The 16,704-nt window shown below is 41.9% G+C and overlaps 4 protein-coding genes across 6 annotated transcripts; 2 read left to right on the top strand and 2 right to left on the bottom strand.

Annotated features, from left to right (window-relative positions):
• Positions 1 to 47: 47 nt before the first annotated feature.
• Positions 48 to 1,897, bottom strand: Alg3 (Alg3, alpha-1,3- mannosyltransferase). The gene has a single exon (XM_076809510.1). It carries the CDS (start codon positions 1,518 to 1,520, stop codon positions 210 to 212), a length of 1,311 nt encoding a protein of 436 aa, XP_076665625.1. The 5' UTR covers positions 1,521 to 1,897; the 3' UTR covers positions 48 to 209.
• Positions 1,898 to 2,292: 395 nt separating this feature from the next.
• Positions 2,293 to 4,497, top strand: Manf (mesencephalic astrocyte-derived neurotrophic factor). The gene is made up of 5 exons (XM_076809394.1): positions 2,293 to 2,479; positions 2,842 to 2,942; positions 3,033 to 3,157; positions 3,492 to 3,633; positions 3,723 to 4,497. The coding sequence occupies exons 2-5, from the start codon at positions 2,849 to 2,851 to the stop codon at positions 3,896 to 3,898; spliced, it is 537 nt and encodes a 178-aa protein (XP_076665509.1). The 5' UTR covers positions 2,293 to 2,479; positions 2,842 to 2,848; the 3' UTR covers positions 3,899 to 4,497.
• Positions 4,223 to 16,534, bottom strand: LOC143367489 (sushi, von Willebrand factor type A, EGF and pentraxin domain-containing protein 1). 2 transcript variants are annotated; one of them, XM_076809341.1, is made up of 33 exons: positions 16,361 to 16,533; positions 15,776 to 16,289; positions 15,368 to 15,655; positions 15,044 to 15,299; positions 14,665 to 14,862; positions 14,423 to 14,587; positions 13,254 to 13,436; positions 12,834 to 13,046; positions 12,463 to 12,663; positions 12,124 to 12,372; positions 11,792 to 12,040; positions 11,522 to 11,710; positions 11,313 to 11,404; positions 10,898 to 11,219; positions 10,607 to 10,819; positions 10,370 to 10,531; positions 10,009 to 10,305; positions 9,795 to 9,937; positions 9,631 to 9,730; positions 9,335 to 9,548; positions 8,671 to 8,827; positions 8,458 to 8,547; positions 8,228 to 8,337; positions 7,978 to 8,150; positions 7,668 to 7,882; positions 7,388 to 7,595; positions 7,102 to 7,275; positions 6,904 to 6,995; positions 6,701 to 6,837; positions 5,710 to 6,625; positions 5,468 to 5,627; positions 5,206 to 5,394; positions 4,223 to 5,138 (listed from the first exon to the last, which is right to left on the bottom strand). In XM_076809341.1, exons 2-33 carry the CDS (start codon positions 16,061 to 16,063, stop codon positions 4,969 to 4,971), a joined length of 6,813 nt encoding a protein of 2,270 aa, XP_076665456.1. In that variant the 5' UTR covers positions 16,064 to 16,289; positions 16,361 to 16,533; the 3' UTR covers positions 4,223 to 4,968. The 2 variants fall into 2 exon arrangements, with proteins under 2 accessions (XP_076665456.1, XP_076665455.1); XM_076809340.1 differs by having other exon boundaries at positions 15,776 to 16,534.
• LOC143367508 (uncharacterized) lies at positions 13,335 to 14,403 on the top strand. 2 transcript variants are annotated; one of them, XM_076809397.1, is made up of 4 exons: positions 13,335 to 13,453; positions 13,685 to 13,842; positions 13,928 to 14,048; positions 14,207 to 14,403. In XM_076809397.1, exons 2-4 carry the CDS (start codon positions 13,712 to 13,714, stop codon positions 14,348 to 14,350), a joined length of 396 nt encoding a protein of 131 aa, XP_076665512.1. In that variant the 5' UTR covers positions 13,335 to 13,453; positions 13,685 to 13,711; the 3' UTR covers positions 14,351 to 14,403. The 2 variants fall into 2 exon arrangements, with proteins under 2 accessions (XP_076665512.1, XP_076665513.1); XM_076809398.1 differs by having other exon boundaries at positions 13,419 to 13,842.
• Positions 16,535 to 16,704: the final 170 nt, after the last annotated feature.

The raw sequence follows: 16,704 nt of genomic DNA, 5'->3' as shown, positions 1-16,704 counted from the left end.
TATAATTACACTATTCTTCTAATTACAGCATTAATATCTTGTATGCATCAGGTATTTGCAATGTTTATTACATAAAGTATAAAAATCATTGTTGACAAACACAACTTGGAGATTTGTATAACGAAACATTCCAGTAACACATGTTATATAATTAAATGTTCATATGGGAAGTAGAAAAGGAAAGGTAGCCGTATATCGTACCAAGATCTTTATTTCTCTTTCTCCCTGTTAGATTTGTCCTTAGTGAGACCAACTAACAACATTAAATGGCACACATGTAATGAAATGCTGCTGAAAGCGGTACTTGGATAAGTGTTCCAACACAATTCTATTACGCCTAAGATTGTCAGTTTTATTACAGTCTTATAATCCGTACACCATGCGATATAAGGCAGCGTGTGGTAATACCATATGTAAAATTGATAGTGCAATGATCTGCTGAATACAATGCCAATAAAATTAGCAGCGAACATCGGGAGAATGAATAATTGACTCAACGTAGACATATCTACTTTCTGTTTCTTCTTTAACTGAGGCTGCAAGTTTTTCTCTACATGCTTCAATTTCGCATACGATTTCATATACTTTATCCACCTCGGTGTGCAATAGACCAGGGCCGATATGTGTAGCAGCAATAACAACGCATGAAAGTACGGATGGACAAAAATGTGCTCCGGCAGGAATCTCCAATTCACGGTCCACTTGAATTCGAAAATGCGTCCGAGATTGAAAGCGCCTTTAATATATGCAAGTGGATTCTCGAGTATAAAAGGTAGACCTAGCATTAGTTGAACCAAGGCGCATACGATCAACTGCGCTATCGTTTTAAGTAACCCCAGATTACATAAATAAGCTACAAGAAGCGCCGGTGCGAATAATAGAATATTCATCTTCACCGACACGCCTAGACTGTAAAGTACGCTTCCCAAATACCATCGATCATCTAGAAACGCATTAAGGCTCGCAATCAACAGCACCATTGCAACGGGGTCGTTGAACAGCCTCAAGGTAAATATAGAATGAACTCTGTAAGACGTGCAACACATAATGATCAAGACGTAGGGCGGAACTTTCTTAGTTCTCGTGTAGATCCGAAACACTAATACAAGTAATATTATGTAGAGAGCTGCGAAGAGGTACTGTGCTATTTTTATGTCCGCTCCGTGCCCGGTGACGTAGTATAGTATAGAAAATACGTAAACAAATCCTGCGGGGTAGACTAACGGTCCGGTGTCACCTCTCAGCTTCGAATAATCCAGCGTCCCATTGAGAAAACCCTCGACCTCTTGCATATACGCTTTCCAGTCGATCTCTGTGTACGGTACCCTTTCGATAACCAATACGTTCAGGAATATTTCCAGTACGATGAATACTCTTCCGATTACTAATAACTTCTTCGGGTCCGTCAATAGGCCAACGAATTTCTCCCATTCTAAATAATTCTCGTACCAATTCTTGGCGTTCCTCTTTGATGATCTTATCGAATTTGGGTTAGACCGAAAATCTCTGCGCGGCGCCATATTACAAGCACACGTGTTCGGAAGGCAGTGATCGGAACAACGTGTATCGTCGCTGATTGGTTGCCGCGATTTGGAGCAAAAGCGGAAGTAGACAGAGACAGAAATACTGTTAGAAAGAGATAGATAAACGTTTAGGTTATGTTATTTCCGGTTTTGCTCCAAAATAGCTGCGGTTATACCGATCACTCCCTAGAGGATCACTATTCCCAATATGTAATGGAAATCACGGACGTAGTGGGCGATTTGGGCTTAAGTGGAATTCGCCTATTGTAGCCCATTTCAGGTGCCAACCGCCAACCTCAATTTCTGAGCGCCAGTTGTTTCGGAAAAGTAGCCCAAATGGCGGAATTCCGCCCAATCTGGCATTCCTGCTGAGAAATATCTCTTGTCAACTGCCACGCACGCGCGTTGCAAAGTGCGCAACTGGGCTAACTTCGCGCAGGTGTCATCTGCTTCACGACCATCTCCTCTACAATGTTTTGAAAACTTGGTGGGAAGCAAAGCCACGCCATAGGCTCTCCCTAGATCATATTCATGAAACATTGTAGACGGGATGGTCGCGCAGCAAATGTGAATCGCGTGAATTGTTCAGTATTCGCTATGCGTTTGTGTGGCAGATCGAAGAATATTCTAGAGCTGTGTGTATGCATGCATACAAACGCTCTCTTCGGCCAGCGAATTGTTTCCATTTTTCAAAGTCGCATTAACCAATAAGGGAACGCTATGCGAAACGCGAGTCACGGCAGATTTGAACCAATCAGGATGCGCCAGCTGGGATTCCGGGCTTTTGACAGCATCCAACGTGTATAAAGCCAAGTGTGGAACAAACCGATGTAGTTGCGTTAAGAATTCGTTGAAATAATAAGCGAATGAATTAAAAGTTCCGATACACTTGCGTTCGGTAGAAGAGTGAATATTTTCTAAGTGATATATGTATTAGTTTGCTGGCGCAGGGCCACGTAAGTTCAGACTAACCTTGTAAACCTCGATCATTCTTTTATTAATTCACGTCAACCGATTCACTAAATAGTGTCAAGGATTCTGTATTAGTGTTTCGTTCCGATTTGAACAGAACAAGTAACACAATTTTAGTTTCCCGTGGAACTATGTAGCTTTAAGTTTGATGGAAATAAACTATAATTATTACTTTATTATTACAACATTAACGTGTTGAATTTAAAGGAAATTTTTTATGTTATATTATAGTAGCATCTTTGATTTACGTTTTGTATAGTATCTAAGTACGATTTGCTTGATATATAATTGTATAATGCTTTACAATTCAAGAGGTATCTAATAAAGGATTATTGTTTCTGCGTAGAGTGTATATGTACAAGATGAACACTTCGTTGGTGTTAACTCTGTCTATGGTTATTGGGATAATATGCGCTGTAAGTGCTTTAAAGAATGGCGAATGCGAAGGTGAATAAATGCATATATACATTTGTATTCTAATCGCTCTTTATTTCTTAGCTCTATTTACCGATTTCATTCACTTTGTTAATGTTGCAGTATGCATATCTACCGTGGAGAAATTTGTGAATACTCTGACTGACGATGCGAAGAAGGATACTAAGGAAATAGAGGCGGCATTTAAAGATTTTTGTAAGGGCACTAAATCTAAAGAAAACAGATTTGTAAGTTTCTCATGTCATAGAACAGGGTTGACTAACTGGTGGCTCACGAGTAGGGAATTCAATCACGGGATCCCGGCTGTTTTTTGGATTCTAAAACTCCCGGGATTTGATATATCAAGTTATAACTTATTCCGAGAATTTTTAAAAACGTAAATTACTTTATGAACACCTGAAAAATATAAAAATGGAATCCAAAAAACAGCCTGAATCCCGAGATTGAATTCCCTACTCGCGAGCCACCAGTTAGTCAACACTATCATAGAACATTGACGATTAATGATAACAAACACGATCAATTTGTATCTCTCTCAATTGAAACTTCTCTTTTTCCTAGTGCTACTATTTAGGTGGCTTAGAAGAATCTGCAACAGGTATCTTGGGTGAATTAAGTAAACCTATATCTTGGTCTATGCCTGCGAATAAAGTATGCGAGAAGCTGAAGAAGATGGACGCTCAAATATGCGATTTGAGATTCGGTAATCTCAATTCTAATTGTATTTCTACGTTCGCAATTATTTACGTACGCTCTGCTTCTCCGCCTAACGATATTAACATTGAATTTCAGAGAAGCAGATTGATATTAACACCGTCGATTTGAAGAAGCTCAAGGTGCGCGACTTGAAGAAAATTCTGAGCGACTGGGACGAAAGATGCGACGGCTGTATAGAGAAGACAGACTTCATTAAGCGAATCGAAGAATTGAAACCTAAGTATTCTCATAGTTCAAAGTCAGAGCTTTGAAGTGTGTTCAGCGACGTAGGTAAATTATTATGTTAGTATGGCTAAGCTTTTGGATATTTCTTTCTTCTTACAGAATGTTTAATAGTACTTAACATTCGTACGTTCGCACTCGAACATACGAATGGGGGGTATCATTTTGTGAAAAATTTTGTTTAAGGAAAATTTTGAAAGCCAGTGTATGCATTTAAGTTTTAATAAGTAATATTACGAAGCCTCTAAATTAAATGCTTTTAATTTAAAGTCTTTCTATAAATTAAGTTTATGTTAATTGAGCTTAGGTACGGTTTTAAGGAATTAGGAGTGCTGAGTACTAAAAATTTGTTAAGGGTTCATTCTTTTCAGTGTAGCCATGCTAATACATGTTGAATATCATAAAAAGGTGCTCCGTTTTTATCATACCAATGTTAGACAATTCTAAGTGGCTCAAAGTTTTCACACTGAAAAATTATGTTTATGCTTTTATCCTCCATTGCTCTTCCTCGGATACTTCGATGCAGTGTGTTTATACGTGTATGAATCCTATTTATACCAAAATGCAGTGTACTCTGTCAACAGATGTGTATATGTGGTGAATTATTAATAATATGTTGTTACATATATATTTATTCTTTTTTTACATTCGACACTCACGATGTGCTACTAATTTCCGAAACATACTATTGAGTCACATTTCTTTCAACTACTCAATGTAATAATACATTACCGTTTTACATCGATAATAAGTCTGTTTCTATCGAGTCGTTTAGATTTTGAAATTAGAAACGTACCGAACGCTCAGTATTATGTATTCATTAACAAGTATTCGCAGGAGCCTTAATTTATTCTGGATTTATATAAATACGCAGAACATTTTAAGGGCAACGCTCAGGTTCGTTATTCATAGAATCTCTTGTACAGTGATATTATTTTATAGAAACATACTTATGAGATGTAAAATGGGAAAGTATTATAAGATATACAAAATTTAATAATTTTAGCATTTAATAAAAAAAAACTGTGACATAAGTTTACTCCAATGTTTTATTTTACATTTGCGTATAGGGTTGCCATTATATTAAGAATCCGCATTATTAATTATCGCCGCAGACTGGCAGGTCACTCCAATGTCCGTCCACTTTGCACGTAATTAATCCTTGCTTTTTACCACCAGGACATATGTAAGTCAATTGATCCTGATACAAGTACGAACGGCCACGAACAGTAACTCCAGGCGGAAGCTTTGGTTTATTACACGAGAGTTCTACAAATATTGATCGATGAGAAACGAACGACACAACGAACCATATTTTATACAGCACTGTACTTACTCGTACATTTACTGTATATCTTAGACCATTTCCCATTTACAAGGCACCTTGCGTTTGATTGCCCGAACATGAAATAGCCGGGCAGGCATTGATAGGTGATCATATTGCCAAACGTGAAATTTGCTGCCCCACCATTGTCTATCTTTAATATCGCGTTTGCAAGTGTTGGTGGTTTACCACATACCACGGCTAAAACACGTAACGAGTACTGAATTTTTTGCTAACATATCGAATGGACGTGCAAAAACAATTTTGTCCTTACGTTTGCAAGAAGGAATAGCGGACCACGTACTGTTTGTAAAGCAGACAGATTTCTCATTGCCTTCAAGTATATAACCGTGACGACACTTGAAAGTAATAGCGCTGTCAATAGCTCTTGAATAGTTATTGTTATTACCAACAATATACCCGTACTCTGGAACCTATTAGTAACGTGGACCTTAGTTTCTTTAATCATTGTATCCAAAAATGACTTTATAAAGAGTAATCGCGTATGGTACTTACTGTGGCTAAAGGACACATTAGTTCGTCGCAAATATTCTCCATTCTGTGACTGAGTAAATCTTCGATTACAGTGTCGTTCATTTTTAAATGAAGGATTTCCCATTTACCATTCTCGTCACAAGACCACGTTAAATTGGAAACGTATCCATCAGTGTTCCCGCTGGTAAATTTCATTTCACCAGCATTCTTGCAGGTAAGAACTATTTTCTTCGTATAAGTATAGCCCTCCACCAAATACTCTAAATTTCCATAGAAACCATTGTAAGCTTTCCTATCGCTTAATTCTTTATTTTGATTGTTGTCCCAGGTATTCGTATGATTATCCGAGCTCGTTACTTTATTAATGAGTGGGAAAAGTGGATGTTCTGAGATGGAACATTCATAAGGCTGGCAAGACGACAACGTTGACGACCATTCCTCCTTGTCCGTACAAGTTCTAACGCCGTCTCCGATTAATTTATATCCTACATCGCACTTGATTAGAATCTGTGAGCCAAGAACAAACTGACTCTCCAAATCTGTTTCCTCGAGGCTGCCGCCCCTTTCTGTCTCTGTGCTTTTCGTATTCGAAACACTGGGTACTACTTGTCTGTTGGAAAGCTGGATCGTATCGTTGCTATGCGTTCTCAAGAATATTTTGCCGTTAGCCACAACGTTGGGCCAGGAGCACAGTAGAGGCACGCACTCGTGAACAAATCCAATCCAAGTACCATTCTCGGTACACCGAAGTCTAAATTCAGCCATCAAGCTATGATTATCCTGAAACTTGTATCCAGAATGGCAGGAGTATCCAACGACGTCGCCGAAGTAATAGTTCCTCCCAAGAACGTCATTGGCTATTTCTAAGCCGGCACTCGTAGCAGAATTTTCTTGAAGGCTATTCGAACTTGTAAGGATTGTATAGCCATGCTCAATTCTGCGAGAACATCGGAACAGCATTCGTTTATTATTAAACTACGACAGCTTCTTTACGAGTGTTTAAACAGCTTACACTTTTGGCGGTGGACATCCATCAGCCACACACGCTGGCCTGTCGTGATCCCATATGCCAGACTCGAGGCACGTCAGAAACTTTTCTCCCACGAGACGGAAACCCAGGTCACATTTGAACTCGAGCTGCTGCCCTACCTGAAGCACAATTTAGGGAAACAATCTCGACTGGTTTCTGAAGGTGAATGTAAGTAGATCTCGCACCTGTAGTATTGAAAGATCATCCCTTTCATATTCTTCTACAACGTATTCGATATCCCCGTTCTCTGGTGCCAGCAAGTTCTTGCAAGTCTTCCCTGTGACCAGAGGCGATAATAAAAATTGTGTAATCGTTAAAATCACAGATGCTTCGTTTATCAAAGTATCTGCGACAAGTATGTTGTCAGGAAAACACATCTTCACCTATGCAGACTGGAGGCAATCCACTCCAGTTACCATTTGCATTGCAAATTCTACGAGGGTTCCCTCGAAGCTCGTAACCATTCAGACAGGAATAGTGTACTTCATCCCCGAACAAGTAGGATCTACCTTGCACGCGACCGCGTGGAAAATAGCCCGGAAAGCCACATTTTCTTCCTCAAATGAAAATCAAGTATGTCATTGTTACGTGGCTAGAGCGATGTAGTCGCCAATATTCTGAAACGTTCAGCTGTACAAAGTAGCAATAGCAAAAGGTTTCTTGTCTTACTGGTGCAAACCGGCGTGTAATAGCCTTCCCACTGCCCTTGCTTAAGGCATTTAACTTTTAAAGACCGATGCTCTCTACCAAGGAATCGTACCATGTAACCAGCGTCGCAGTAATAAGTAATTTCCAACGAGTCGCCGCTGACGTTTACGTTACCTTTAAACGGCACAACCGGCAAGGGACAGCCACGGCAAAACGGGCTGCTTAATATCTAAGAACGTGGAATCCCTCGTAGAGTTATCGTTAAAATCCGTGGATAAGCTTCAGAAAAATGCATAATTACCGCAACGTCACCGCGTATGCGCTCCTGCACCTGTGACCATGCAATTACATTGCCGTGGTATCTTTCGCAGGTGTTGAGCAAGTGTTTCACGTCGACAGCTGTTAAAGCTGTATTCCAAATATCCATCAACGTTAATTTTCCCAGGAAAGACTCCGACTCGGAAAATCCACCACCGACGCGATCTTGCTCTTGCCCGATCACGAGGGTTCCATTGCCTTATTATAAGAAGGTATTTACACTGCTTTTCCTCTCTCATCGAAATCGAAATTCTTCAAATACTATAGGTTTACCCATGCGAAATATTTGTCACCTTGAATGGTAAAGCCTCTTGCCAAACGAGTTCCATTATCCCTTAAATGCCCGTCGACGAATACATTCCAAGAGCCACTTCCGCTCTCCCAAGTAATGCAAACGAAATGCCAAAGACCGTCGTTTACTTTAATGTCTGTTACTACTTTCTGCCCGTTGATGTATATCACGAATCTGAGGAATTAAGATATCGATATTTCTTTAATAATTACAGTTATTGGTGTTCCTTTCAGAAGAAACAATTCGATTACCCATTATAGTCGGTTAAAGTAAACGCGTTATCGTAATACCGCGTCGCGTACGACAACACCGTACCATAGTTAAACGTGTCCGTTGACTGCAGCCACAAGCATGTTGTTAACTGGAACGAAATATTCTGATGAAGTAAAGATTATTTTGAGATAGAATTTAACAGAATAATGATTGCATCGATCAGCATTCTGTCTCTATTTCTACGTTTTATACGTGCGTTTATTACTACCTCTAACAGATTCATCGCAGGGCCCTTCATATCAACGTAGTCCGTTGTTCCCGATTTAGTAAAGTGTACGACATAATCAGAGGACAATTCTATAAATAAATAGGGAGTCTTTGAAAAGACCGTGCAAAGAAATGGAGATCATATTCGTATGAGGAGATAAAATTTATATCGACTGAATGAGGTAGAGGATTGTTCATCCAGACTATACTTTCCAGTCTCGCAATTGCGCCCTGTAAATGGCACAGGGCACGTGCACGTGTAATTAGAAACACCGCTGAAGCATTTTCCGTTATTCCAGCATGGAAGACTTTCACAATGATTCACCTTTATCGTACAATTCCCTCCGGTATAACCATCAAGACACTCGCACCTAATAATCATTGAACCCTGATTTATCCATGCCAGACTCATTATAGTTTATATTAGGGGTGAGTTCGAAGCTAATTTTGAAATTCCCGTAACTCGAATCCGAAACTGGAAATGCTGATTCTGATTTGTTAGTGGAATATCTTGAAGTGAACAGAATTTTTGCATAAATCTCTGTTGACCATAGTTAAAGAAAATATAAACAAAAATATAGCAATATACAAGTTCTCGAGGCACGCTGCGAGCGATTCTTTATTCATTAACTTTATACTTCTTCTTATCTGAGTTTCGAGAGTTTCGAATTCACGAGACTCGACACTTTTTTTGGTGTTTCGACTAGGGGTGTGCGGGTATCCGAATTACGGGACCCGATTTGCGAATCGGGAGCTGATTTTCTTGCTTAAAAATTCTTACATCTGATCACACTGCAAAATCACAACTTAAAAGTTATCGGGTACCCGAAACCCTTAGTTTCGACGTTCCGACAAATCCATCCCCAGTTTATATTCACCTGTAACTCATCCTTGTTGCGTTTTCTTCTTCGATATTCACGCAAGACGAATTTCCATGGCACGGGAGCCAATCGCAGGGTAATAAATTGCAATAACGACCCAGAAAGCCAGGCTTGCATAAACATTGCCAAGTGTCATTGACACTGTGGCAAGTAGATCCTTCCATACAGGGTGACGGATGACAGTAGTCCACCGTGATTTCACAGAACTCCCCTGAACAGCGTGTTTCAATGAAACTTCAAGTTCTTTGGCAGCTTTAATTGTTAGTAACAGTCGTTAAATGACGCAGACACACCTTTAAACCCGTCCTTGCATTCGCAGGCATAGTCGTTGTCAGTGCTCACGCACGTGGCATTGTTTTGACAAGGATTAGCAGCACATTCATCCACGTGCACCTAGAAGTTCCTTTATTAGTCCTTTATCTATACCGATTACTTTACAATTAAACTACTGTTTTACCTCACAATTGCTTCCCGAGTATCCACTCGTACACGCGCAAGTATAATATGTTGTGCCATTTGTGAGGAATTGCACGGCACATGTTCCTTCGTTCAAGCAGGGCGAAGAATCACAGGGACTGCGTAACGTTTCACATTTCGAACCTAAAGATATTTATTCCGCTGTTAATTTCTGCGGCACAACTGAATGCAATTTAAATTCGGTTTCCACTCACCGACATAGTAATCAGGACACTCGCAACTGAAGCTGCCCTCTTCTTGCACGCACTGTCCACCGTTCAAACAGGAATCTGTTTGGCAAATATCATCTTCAATCTCATATAGAGGCAAGCAGTTATTTATATCCATTGATCCACGATATTTCGTAGTGGTATTGGACGGACAGGGTAGACAGTGGTTCTGTCCATATTCTGGCTGATAAAATCCAACCGCGCACATCAAGCACGGTTCGAGAGCCAAACGTGTACCGCGATAACGTTTCCTTCGGGAATAATATCCTGGTCTGCATAGGCCTGCGATAAAAGAGATTTGTGTAAATTCTGTTTAAATTATACGAATATTGAGAGAGGTACCTACGTATGCAATCTTGCAAAGATTTTGTATGCATCTTCATCGTGAACGTGTATTCGGGGCAGCGTTTACACTTCAAGGATCCGTTTGTGTCTTCGTATTCCCCGAGGGGGCACGGCTGGCATCGCTTAGTCGACGAATCGAAGAAAGTACCCGAAGGACATTTCACTAAGATTGAAGAAAACTATGAATAAAGCATTAACGAATCGAGATACCACAGAAAATGCAACACATCGCTCTCACCGCAAGTGTGCTTCTTCAGAACGCTTCCTAGCTCGCAGAGTTCCTCCAAATTCTTGAAAACCAGATGCAAATTCAATGCAAGCTTCGCGATCTCCTGGTTTGTCCTGTTATTCAGTAAATCCAATTTTCCAGACCGAGACATCGATTCTAACTTCTGCCTCAGCTTCTGCACCCCCTCTCGTGGGTTTTCATAATGTTCCTCGATTATCTTCCCTACGTTAAAGCGTAGAATCAGTAAATAGTTTAACAGTTTTTCGCATTCCTTTAGAAATCGTAAATGAGGAAACTTACCTAGAAATTTAAATTTTATTTCAATTTTCTCTTTCTTCTTCTTCATTCTCACTTTGCCTCTGTCTGCATTATCATGCATCTTAGCATTTCGTTTTGTATTTCTACGATACGTTGCAGTCTCGTTTTTTATAAACAATCCGACGCTGTGAATATTGTTATAATAAAGTCCTCTTCGTTCCCTTATCGAGTTTGAGTAAAGGGTGTCCGGCGACGGAAGGCTTTCCACGCATTCAGGATCGAAGGTAATGAGATTGCACTCGATATCGTTCCCGCAAATGTTGAGCAACGTCGATCTTAAATCGGCAGTAATATATTCGCTCAACTAATTAAAATAATAAAAAGTACGTGCATGTTTTTACTGGGCACACGAGAGCAGCTAATATCTGATACGTTGAAACGAAAAATTAATATTTACTTCACGGAGAGTAGTCTGGTTATCGCAGACCGACGTGTTTCCTTCTAAGACGATACTTCCTTCTTGAGACACTGCTTTGGGCGCGGTAGATTCTGCACAGAAATATATAGAGAACGAATTTTCATTAGTTAGCATTCTTTGACCAAAAATTAAAAACTTCCACCGGTTCTATCATCCCAACGCGTAGACTTCGCATAAAGTAAACGCACCAGAGCAATCAGGAATGTAGGTTTCTTCAGTCCAATTTAAATTGCTCGTATTACATTTCAACAGTAATACATCCTCCACAAATCCGAATCCCTCGTCGCAAGTTACTGTACACTCACTTGTCCCATTGGCCGTGGTCGATGAACAATTTGAATAGCCGTTTAGAACCTTCGGAATTTCTTTGCATACATCTAGCAACCATGGAAGTAAACGGTAGTCTATAATTTCTAATATATTACTAAGAAATCTTGTATCGGTAGTTAATCGCATACCTTTTATAGTAATATTGAGCACGCACGTCGCCCTGTTATCATACTTGTCAGTAGCGTTGTATACGACTTCCGTCGTTCCGATCGGAAACGCACGTTCCCCGGGTAGGTAATTTTGCTTCAGTTGCACGGGTGCTTTGGAATTATCGTAAAAGCCAGGTTCGTCCCAAGTTACGTTATCTATGCCAACCCCATTATCGGTAAAGTACACTGGCGGGTCCATACAGTTCTCGATCATCGGCGGCTCCTTGTCTGAAGCATTTTAAAAATGAATTTATAATGTATATAATCACGACGCTGCCACGTACAACACCCTGTTCAATTAGCTAACTTACCAAGGACCTTCACCTTAAATTTACATCTAGCTTTATTCCCAGTTGAATCTTGCGCCACGTACACCACCGTGCGGGTGCCAATCTTCACTTTCCAAGGGAGGCTGATGTACGGTTTGCTCCAAACCGAGGGTGACTCGTCTACATTGTCGGTTACTTTCGGTGTCGTCCAATTAACGTATGCATAATTCTTTCCTGGCAAGCTGTTCGCGACAACGTCAGGCGGACACGTTACCAAGGGTGGCGTTTTATCTGAAGGACAAGGATCGACTGTAGTACATACGTAATAATATTTGAGGCGTATAGCTAGTTTATATTGGTGAGAAATAATTTTGGAACAACCTATGCATCGATTAACAGTCCTCCGTTGCGTCCAGGCACCGGAACGTCCGCCACATAATCTGGTGCGCGGCCCCTCGAGCACGAAACCCTTTCTACACGTTATCGTGCAGTTTGTCGCGAACGGTACCTTGGCTAGTCCTGAACAGCTTTCGGGCAGAATCTTTGCATTCGTTACTCGTTTCAGAGGCTCGCACTTTATTGCTGTAAGTGGAAGAAAAGAAGTAGATACAGGCACAGCGTGGACGAAGAGTCCTTATTCTTGATTTTCGTCTTACTCTAGAATCACTCCTTAAATTCATTCCCATGTGTAGCCGAACACTCTGTATAATTGTAATAGAATAGCTTGCTTTTTTGTTTCGAAAATCGTTCACCTTTACAGGCCGCTTTAAGTCCGTCCCACTGTGACAAAGGCAGACAGTTACGAATCTTGCTACCACGAAGATGATACCCGGCGTCGCATCTGAACTGGCAGCGCGTGTCTATCGGGTACGCCGTGGAATCGTTTGAAATTGAATGTTCGTCCTCCTCGTTTTGGCATCGCATTCGGCCGTGCGTGGGCGGTCGAAGCGCTGGGCAAGTTTTCACTACATAAAAACGAAATGATAAATGAGGAAAACACAGTACCTACGTAACTCAATCTAAATTAAATCTCTCGAAATTAAAAATGGAAATTTCGAAGGCAAAGCTGCGGCATATATCAATTTTAATTTCAACGTGAATTGAAGCTGGCTTCTTTTCAGTATGACTAATTAAATTAAGTACGTTTCGCGTAATTTCTCTAAAGGACTCACGCAGACACTTTGGTTCGTTTCCAGACCAACTACCGTCCTTTCCACAAAGTCGGATACTATCACCTGTGAGGTAGAATCCGATTCTGCACCTTACACCGCAGGCTGCGTGAACAACGTTGCTGCATGCGCTTGCCTTCACCAAGTAGCCGTTTTCCGGCACCCTCAGTTTCGGGCACGTTATAACTGAATAATCAGAAAAAGTAAACAGCATTTATAAAATTAAAATGAAAGATTCGAAAAGGGTGCTCCGTAACTATTCTCACGCCCGGTACATATGCTTGCGATCACTGAAAACAGCAGTAAATCTAAATACTCGCAATGCGGAGAAGTGTCCAGCGATTCTGTCTGCAATCTCTTAAACTTCACGGTGAACGCACAGAAATTTGAGAAATCTTAAAGACTTTCATTTAAAGACAATATTTATTCAATAGATCGTTCGGCACCTATAAAATACGATAATGGACCCACGTTGCGACAAGCCTCGCGATTTCGTCGCCATTTCTAAGAACTTAGCCGAGGGGGTGGCGAAGTCGAAGCATCTGCAAATCAAGTGGTTCCAGAAATACGAATGGTTATTGGAGGAACACCTGTATGTATATACATCGAATCTTTTAGTATTTATCATTTAAAATGAGAAAGAAAGGGGCGAGTCATCGGGGATTAATTGTGTGAAGAAAGTTGAAGAAAGAAATGGACAAACTCTGCGAAGAGAAGCAGTCGGCCATCCCCACCAAGACATTCGTCCGAGAAGAGGGAAAAACATGCTTACCAGCTCCGGTTACTACAAACGCTATGGTATTAACCATTATCGTTCTTAAGGGGTAATGCTTAGCTGACAGGCGAAAACAAAAAATTCCCGAAAATCACGTTCTCTTCACCGGCCAACTAGGTATGACCCCTAAATCCATATGAAACTTCTTTGAACAATAACCAAACGTAATATAATCCTACAGTACGGCTGGCTCGCATCGAAACCAAAGTTTCAGCTCGAAATATACGGCCCTTACATGCCGCAGTACCCCGATCCCATGAAGGACATAGTAACTTTAACCGGAGATATACCCCTCCTCGCTGTCGGCAAAGGTTTCATTTGGTAGCCGACGCCAGACAGAGTCGCCAAACAGATAAACCAAATAATGATTTAATAAACAATTCACTCTACGAGTTACCTTCGCATTTCTTCCCGTCGGTGGTGAATCCGGTGGCGCAAACGCAATGCTCCACCGAAGTAGCAGGTACTTTGGTAGTCACATGATTCACGTCGGGGCAGGATATGCAGGTGGACGTGGAATCCCCTGAGATTTCTCCAGAGGCGTACGTACCATTTGGGCAGGCTAAAAAACCGTAATTAATTGAAACAAACGCCCTCGCAAAATATAAACAGAAGAGCTTGCGCCCTCGATAGACTCACGGTGGCAGGATCCATTGAAGCCAGAGCCAAAATACCCCGTGGGGCAAATGCAGGCGTAATGACCTGTCGTGATCCCGCAGGCGCACGTCGCGAAACTATCGCAGCAGCTTTGCTCGTTTTCGACTTCGCTGATATTCGCGCACAGAAGATTGCAGTTATCTGGCAACGTGACTGGCACGTATTTGCCGGCCCTCAAATCTGCAAGAACGGAAACGGGGCGAACTTGCGTTAGATAAAGTGCTATGTTTCCTCGAGCCAAGGATCGAGTCAGTGAACTGGTCGAGCGAGTTGGTTACTGAAGAACAGCTCGCAGAAACTGTATATTCCATAAGCTCTACATTCGTCGCGAATCTCGAGTTCGAGCTTATCGGACTCTCACCGCGGTGCAACGCCCGTCGCGCTAGGGCCTCGAATTCCGCGAAGCTGTCGAGGAAATAGCTGTGGGTGTTTCCTGGGAAGCTGGCTATGTCGTGGAGCTCCTGCACGTTGCCTGTTCTTATTCCAAACGTGAATATCGTCGCACCGGCGATCTTTAAAAGGTTCGCCGCTGGGCGAGGATCCCCACCGTTGCTGAACCCGTCCGTTATAAGGAACACAGCTTTCTTCGCGCTCTGCCGGCCTTTCTCGAGGACCCTCTGGCTCATCGATTAATTAATGAGTAATTTCAAACGTTTGGTAAAGAAGCTAGTCGAAGAACGCTTACAAGAGCTTCCATGAGAGCGCCGCGGGTGTAGGTCCCACCGCCAGTGTAGCTAATGTTGTTCAACTGCTTGTTCAGCAAATAACACTTGTGGTCGTTATCGCCGCTCCGAGATATCTGATCGACGTTGCGTCTGATGCTCCTTCGGCCACCGAATGTCACGATCGCGACTCTCGTGGCCAAGGGTTCCACGGTGAAGTCGGACAGAAGATTCTTCACGAAGTTCAACTCGCTCTGGAAATTCTTCAGGCCCACGGATCCCGAGGCGTCGATGAGGAACACCAGTTCCACCTAACAAACATTTTGTATAATGTTTAATTGTAAGAACGCTACGCGAAGGAGCTCTGTTAAAAGCAATGGCATCGAGTGCCTATTTGATGAGAGATTAGTAGTTTGCAAGCTCGCGGTTACCTGGTCGGTTTGATTCTTCAGCCGGTCAATATGGATTTTAAAAAGCCGCGACAAGGTGTTGGCTTTATTCTTGAACGCCTTCTCGACGTTCACCAAACTGACGTTCGATTCGCGCCGAGTTGCAGTTCTTCTCTCGCCGAAGTTGAGGAACAACGTGCTGTTCCCTTTGGTCGCCCCGAAGTGCAGCTCCTTGTCGAACAGAGCCACTTCGTTGGAGGATGCAATTGAGACGAGCAAACGCGATAACAGCCCGATCAATATGCATTTCCTTGCGCTCGGACCGATCATGTTTGCAATTCACAGCTACGATTCCAAAGTACTTCCAAGGCACATTTCACGGGGACGTGAGTCTGTTAGCCAAGCTTCATAGAGCTGCCCCGAAGCGATGATTCTAGTACTGCGCTTCAGATATCGAATAAGCACGCTGTCCATTCGCGCAGACCTTCTCTGCAGCCTCTCTTCCGTCGACGTTTACACATATCATTAGAAGTCCACGGGGGTCTCTACGCGTTCGCTTGAAAATTATGGAACGTGTAGGATGAATTTGCCATGGAAATTGAAAATCGTAGTCGCTTTATGAGATACCTTGAGAAACGCACTGTTCGCTGTGAAACATTGAGAGATCGACTGCCGATAGTTTGAGAGGAGTTGTTGCTGCTTGGAGGAGGACCGTGTAAAACGGCACCCGAGTGGTATCCGGAGCATTGAAAAGTTGAGAACAAGGGACTCTCTGTTCCATTTATACTGTGCACACGTGTTCATTCCCATCGACTGATCTCGGCGGATGTCCGATCTATTGAGAAATCGAATTGAATCGCTTGGAATTCAAGCCCGCGTTATAAATCAGATTAAACGGTTGAGAGATTACCATCGAGTCGAGCAGGTCTTCCATTTCTGGTCCTATTCCAAATCTGCATCGCACCTGTGTT

Source organism: Andrena cerasifolii, chromosome 3, assembly GCF_050908995.1.
Source record: "Andrena cerasifolii isolate SP2316 chromosome 3, iyAndCera1_principal, whole genome shotgun sequence".
Classification (NCBI taxonomy): domain Eukaryota; kingdom Metazoa; phylum Arthropoda; class Insecta; order Hymenoptera; family Andrenidae; genus Andrena; species Andrena cerasifolii.
This window is presented reverse-complemented; position numbering and strand designations above follow the sequence as displayed.

Bases quoted from the DNA above. Each gene is read 5' to 3' on its own strand.
- Alg3 (XM_076809510.1), bottom strand. From the start codon at position 1,520: ATGGCGCCGCGCAGAGATTTTCGGTCTAACCCAAATTCGATAAGATCA.
- Manf (XM_076809394.1), top strand. From the start codon at position 2,849: ATGTACAAGATGAACACTTCGTTGGTGTTAACTCTGTCTATGGTTATT. The intron at 2,943-3,032 runs GTGAATAAATGC...TTAATGTTGCAG, and splicing joins AAAGAATGGCGAATGCGAAG to TATGCATATCTACCGTGGAG. The intron at 3,634-3,722 runs GTAATCTCAATT...ATTGAATTTCAG, and splicing joins AATATGCGATTTGAGATTCG to AGAAGCAGATTGATATTAAC.
- LOC143367508 (XM_076809397.1), top strand. From the start codon at position 13,712: ATGGACCCACGTTGCGACAAGCCTCGCGATTTCGTCGCCATTTCTAAG. The intron at 13,843-13,927 runs GTATGTATATAC...AATTGTGTGAAG, and splicing joins TGGTTATTGGAGGAACACCT to AAAGTTGAAGAAAGAAATGG. The intron at 14,049-14,206 runs GTATTAACCATT...ATAATCCTACAG, and splicing joins CGGTTACTACAAACGCTATG to TACGGCTGGCTCGCATCGAA.
- LOC143367489 (XM_076809340.1), bottom strand. From the start codon at position 16,063: ATGATCGGTCCGAGCGCAAGGAAATGCATATTGATCGGGCTGTTATCG. The intron at 8,338-8,457 runs GTAGTAATAAAC...ATTTCGTTCCAG, and splicing joins CTGCGATGAATCTGTTAGAG to TTAACAACATGCTTGTGGCT. The intron at 8,151-8,227 runs GTAATCGAATTG...TTAATTCCTCAG, and splicing joins ACTTTAACCGACTATAATGG to ATTCGTGATATACATCAACG.